The following is a 6,000-nucleotide window of genomic DNA, read 5'->3' on the forward strand; positions in this document are numbered from 1 at the left end:
AGGCTGACCTCTCTTCCCACCCAGCATCTACTGCTTACCATTGTGTGGTCTTGGATGTATCTTTTGTAACACCTTTCATGTCAGTTTCCTGATTCACAAAATGAGTTTGACATGGTTGTTTTGTTTTCTGGCTTAGAAACAATGTACATATGTGACTGGTACATAGTAGGTGATCAATAAGTGTAATGCATCTGGTAAGGTTGACTGCAAGACCCAGAGTCAGCAATGCCTTTGTTTCTGCCTTTCATCTTTGGTTCCAAGATCACACCCAGCCCACAGAACCGATGCTCAAACTGGAAATAGCTATACTAGCTCCTGCTGTCCCTTCCTCTCTTTCACAGCTTTGCAGCAAATGGCAGCCACTGGCAGTCCCATCGTCTCAGGACGCGTGGACAAAGTAATTGGTAGAAACGCTGTGTAGTGCGCTGGCACCCACTCAGTAGCCAGAACCTGAGCCATGGTCCTCTGATTGCTTTTCTCCCACCCACTCTCAGGCCATTCCCAGAAGCAACCAAGGTTCCTGGGCCCACAGTACCCTCTGATGGCTAACATGGGGAACTTTCTTTTCTCAAGGATTCTTATCTTCTCTCTCAGTGAAACTCCCCCTAGGCTTTCACAGGTCGCTGCTTTGTTCATTCCATCATTCATTTCTCACAAACGTTGTGTGGCCTCCTCTGCTTTGCTTTTTTTTCATTTCTTGCTCAATTGTTTCAGAAACATCTATTTCCCTCCCTGTTTCTTTCACTTTTTTCCATTTCTGAATCTCAAATTACTGCAATTATGGTTGCTAAGTATAATAGTAGGATGAGTGCGTCTGCCTATTAAAAAAAACCCCATACATTTAGACGTCCAATAAGACATAGCGTAGCACTTAATCTCTAAAGCGCTTTGAGATATCCAGAGATCCTCCTCAGAACCTGCACAGAAGACGCCATCTGCTCCCTGCTCTTTCTCCAAGTAATTCTGATCTTTTCTCAACATTCTTATTATTTTCCTATTTATTTAACTGCCAAAATTGTACCAGTTTGTCCTCTACTGTTTCGGTGCAAATATAATTCAGCTACAATAAGAGTTAAGTGCATTCCTGTGGGCTAGTCTGGAAACCAAGCACAATCTTGCACCATTAGTTCTCTATGGGAAACTGAATTCAAAGCTCTAAATAGTTGCTTTAGAATGAACTTTTGGAAAAAGTTACCTCTTATAATTGAACATGGAAATTTTTGGTTGGGAGTGGTCAGTTTTTAGAAATTCATACTGATGTCTATATTTTCTCGTTTTCATCTATTGAACCATGACATCTACTGGGATTAGCACGGACAGAGGTATTCAGGTGTAATTTATCTGGGCAGATGTTGATTCTTTCTTTCTCAAAGGAAAAAATATACTAACCAGATCCTGATTTGATATGTTATGGAAATGTTCTAGAAGGTTATTAAATTCATGTCTAGGACTATACATTGTTTCTTGATAAAAATACATCAAACATGTCTTAAAATGTAAATGTTTATTTCCTTTAACTTCAAATAATACCAATGATTTATGTTTTTATTTATCAAGGCTTAAGTTTAAAATATTTTGTAAAATACAACTGACTTTGATGTGGATTATTAAAATGCCCTTAATTTTATGCTTAATTCTTCTGATTTAGGAAATTTATTCTCAAGCTAGAGGTCAGTAATTAGAAGCATATAAAGTCCTGATTAAACAACTAATTGAAAGATTTCTTTTACAAATTAATATCAAGTGGCTTAATTTTTCCAGTTTCTAACAGTCAAACTTAAAAGGAAAAGCTTATAAAAGTTGGTATGAAATAACAGAAGTATTTACTAAAATGGTAAATGAACTATTGTGACTATATATAGATATATATGAAAAACATAATTTTAAAATGTTTTTATAAAATATTTTCCTAATTTGGTCATAATTCAAGGTCATGCTTGCATAGGATTTTTTTTCTTTGAAATGATTTCCATATTCATAGAATTGAAATTATGTTCTTCTTTAAAATTAAAAAAATACAAATCAGTTAAAGTAACAGGTGAATACCACCCATTCAACTTAATCAAAATTCTGTGCAAATGGATTTGTATATAAATTCTAAATGCACACTAATGTAACAAATAATGAAGAATGGTGTCATAAAATAGTTGTGTGGCACAAAAGGTATTTGAAATGATTGTTCATCAAAGAACATTATTTGAGTTGACATGTTCACATTATTCTGAAAAGAGGTATTTGCTTTCTGATAATATATACCTTTCAAATTCATAAAGTTTTGAAGGTACAAATTAAAACATTCAGTGTTAATGTTTTTGGAAGCATTATGTATAAATTATTTTCTCAGGACCCAAAGAAAAAACACCAGAGGAAACATAACCAGCCTGAATTGTTTAAAATGTATTTTCCCTTTAATTAAATAAAAAACATCTGTCTAGGGATTTTGGAAATGAATGTAATCCAACCACACTCTGCCTGTACTAGTTTGCCTCCAATGTCCAATATTTTGAAAGAAAATTCTTTCTTTCTGTAAAGAATTAAACAGCAACATGGAGTGATGTCTGGGTCTGTAGCTGAGTCTTGCCTCCGGAGTTTGGGCACTGGAAATGCTAAAGATCTGTCTTTTCCCAGATTTGTCCTTGGAAAGCAACCAAATTCTCTCCATAATGAAGGTTAGGGTGTAACATGTGTATTTCTCCAAAGCATCCATTCACCCCAAAAATGCTCATCTCAGGACAGTAAGGAAACAGAATTTACTAGGATGCATTGAAATACTCAATGTCACAATATTGTTCCCTCTTCCCCTTCACTCAGGCTTAGAAAAGATGATTTCTCTAGGGACCTGCACAGCCCACAACACAGACCCATCAGACAGGCCAAAGGAGTACAAAGAGAGGGAGGAGTCCACTCGAGGATGGCTCTGGTTCTTTGAAACCAGGACCCAGAGCGGAGAATGACAAATATCACTTACTCGTGGTGTCAAACGGTATCTGTTTGCACTGCGCAGACCCCTCGGCCGGCCACGGACAGTAATAGACGGCTCCCCCTTCCATGATGTCTGGCTGGCTGGTGTTGGCCTTGGGCGCCCCCACCAAGACACTCGCTCTGCGAAAGGGTTGGAGAAAATCACTCCCAAGGAATCATAAACGTGTGCGCATGCGATGCAGTCTCTGCAGCAGCATGCCCACACTGCGACTAGGGTGGAGGTGGGAGCAGAACCGCATTTATGATGGAGACCGACTGTCAAACTTGATTTCCTCTTGGAAACCTACGGGGGCATCTGAAACCTGCTTTGGAAGAGGGTGCAAATAGTCCTAATTCTTCTCTAGGTGGAGCTATGTATACAGTGAGCGGAGAGTAGAGGGGGAAAAAAAAAAAAAAAGGCAAGGACAGAGACCAGCTGCTTGTAGCAGACAGCACTTGCGCCCAGACACTTAAATTGTTACAGGCTATGTATAAACAGACCGTGTTGTGGTCGTTGTTTTCACTGGCTTGAGTCTGTTCTGTCCCGTTTTCCCCTTTGTATGATGCTCGAGTCTTTGTACCGGAAAGTCCCCAGGACTTGCGTATACTATATGCCAGTGGCACGTCTCTAACGCAAAGTTCACCAGGTACATCTAGCATGGAAGGGGAGAGAAGAGGCTGGTGGCGGGAAGCCGGACAGGACCCCAAAAGTCGGCAGCAGGATGGAATCTCAGGAATCGCCTTCCATCCGGCTGCGGGGACAGGCGCGGGTCCCCCGGCAGAGGGGCAGGGACCCAACCTGCGGCAGGGTTCGCCCCCGCGCGCGAACTCCGGGTGCCCGGGGACTTACGTGCGAGCGGTAGGTATGTGGAAGTCCACCGCGTAGCCGAAATAGCTGCCCTCGGGGCCGCTGTACACCGTGAGCTTGTCCACGTCCAGGTTGAACGCCTGCGAGGCGGGGGACCACAGCATCCCCAGCGCGGCGGCGAAGCACCAGAGGGGCGCGCGCGGCTGCGCCCGGCTGCCCCGGGGACCGCGGCGGGCCCCGGCAGACATCGCCCTGCGCCCCGGCGGGTGCGCCGGGGAGCCGGAGCCGAGGACCCCGGCGGGGGAAATTGCGGGAGTGGCGGCCAGCGGTCCCCAGATGCCCGGGTCCCGGGTCGGTGCGCGCGACGCGTCCGCGGTGACAGCCCCGGGCGCTCCGCCGCGCGTCCGCTGCGGTCTGCTCCCCGCCTGCTCCCCCGGCCGGCTCACGGGCTGGCCGAGGGGATCCGAGCCCTCCTCTGGCAGCGGGCGGGGACCCGGCGCGCTCGCGGCGCCTCCTAGCGGCGGGTCCGGGGGCTGCGGGCCGGACCCGGTGACTCCCGGGCCGCCCTCGCCCCTGCTGGCGGCCGGCGCCAGGCGCCTGTTTTGGCCGCCCTGCTTTCTATTGCAGTCGCATCTCAAGGACGGTCTGAGACTCGCACATGCCAATTCAAGCCATTGCTTTTGGAAGCAATGCCCCCCCGCGTGTGGCGCGACTTTGCTCCAGTTTCTCCCAAATGGAAGAACGTGAATGCGTATCCCACCACGAGGCCAGACAAAGCCGTGATCTTTGCAGCCTGAAGTCACCTCAGAGTCTATGCGTTTGCTTATCTGTGGCTGAGAGTTAAAGTTTACATCCAACAATCCTCTCCTTCGCCCCACCTCCCTGCAGAAGTAACTAATAAAGAAAGAAATCCTCGAGATTTTATTTAGGTCTTTCTCAAAGGCACGTGGGGCATGTTAAATGACTTGGTCCTAAATCTTTGTGACCCTGTGTAATTGTGATGAAGACTGGCAAAGTGAGGAATGTTGGACTTTACACTTTACCATCAGCAGGGGTAGGAGGTGTAGGTTGGAATCTACAGGAGTTCAAACTTCAGTTCCAATTCATGGGTATTATTGATCTCTTTCTGTGTCCTCTGCTTGGCGGAGTGAGTGAAGACTGAGTAGGTGGAGAGAAGAGAAGAGAAGCGTGGTATAGATCCCTTTACATAACATGCGGTTTCCAGGGAAACAGGACTAATGTGAAAACACAGCAATTAAGCATTAAACTGGATGGGGCTGGAGTTAAATAGAAGTGAAGTGTAGAGACAGGGGAAGTAGTTTCCAAAATATTTTAAGGAGATTTGGTGGCAGATGTAGACATGCAGGAATTTGAACAGGAGGCTTAGATTTGTGCATCATGGGCAGAGAAGCTGAGGGAAAGTATTCAAGACACAAAAGCTGATGAAATGGTTGCGCAAGGGCTTAGAATAAGAGAGTGGGTTAGGGAGCTGTGGGAAATAGGAATGGATCTCTTGAGACAGGATCTTAATAGCAAGAACATTTATGGTGGCAAAGGGAGTCAGTTCTAGAGCAGAGACATGACATACCTACCGGGATTCACAAGTTTAGTGACAAGGATGTGCGTGTTTGGGAGGTGGGAAGGGAGACAGTGTCAGAAGGAAGAGAAAGCAAAGAAGCTGTTGCCCAAAAGCTTTGGGTGATGAGGACCTGGGCATGATTAATAGACGGAAGGGAAGGCCACGAACACGAGGAGAAGGAAAAGTGTCCAAAGATTGATGGCAGAGTGAAAGTGGAGGAAAGAGTCCAAGATGAAGGTACTGACTTAGTAGAGAAGAATAGCACTGGGGCCAGAAGAGCAGGATCAGAGGTCGATGGTGACTTAGATGTTGGACTTGTTGAATGTGCCCCAGAGATGGGAAGCCCCAGAGATGCTGGAAGCACAAACAGCACTTCAGGGCAGTGGTTAGTCTGGTGGTGGATTTGGGAGTCTATCCACAGAAAATCTCTGATTCCACTGAAAAGCTGGACTTCTCATCTCTCTTACATCAGCACCCACTTGGTAGACTGGTTTGAATTTTATGTCTTTATCTTTGCTTATCTTATCCCTGTGAAAATACTACCAATTAATAAACTATGGGAGGATTACCTGGCAAATCATCACGTCTGGATAATTTCCTAACCGCATAGTCCTTTCCCAGACAAGGACTTAAGAGTACATGGTAGAAGACT

At 45.3% G+C, this 6,000-nt stretch overlaps 1 protein-coding gene across 2 annotated transcripts in view; it reads right to left on the reverse strand.

Moving 5' to 3' along the window:
* The window catches only part of ITGA8 (integrin subunit alpha 8), a 163,072-nt gene extending 158,892 nt beyond the window's left edge, over positions 1-4,180 (reverse strand). For both annotated transcript variants that reach the window (XM_058532481.1, XM_058532480.1), the window contains exons 1-2: positions 3,812-4,180; positions 2,969-3,102 (exon numbers count right to left, since the gene is read on the reverse strand). In XM_058532481.1, coding sequence (XP_058388464.1) covers positions 2,969-3,102; positions 3,812-4,017 — 340 coding nt within the window. In that variant the 5' untranslated portion in view covers positions 4,018-4,180. The remainder of the gene's footprint in view (positions 1-2,968; positions 3,103-3,811) is intronic.
* Between the last annotated feature and the right edge of the window lie 1,820 nt (positions 4,181-6,000).

This window comes from Diceros bicornis, chromosome 36 (assembly GCF_020826845.1).
Source record: "Diceros bicornis minor isolate mBicDic1 chromosome 36, mDicBic1.mat.cur, whole genome shotgun sequence".
Lineage (NCBI taxonomy): Eukaryota > Metazoa > Chordata > Mammalia > Perissodactyla > Rhinocerotidae > Diceros > Diceros bicornis.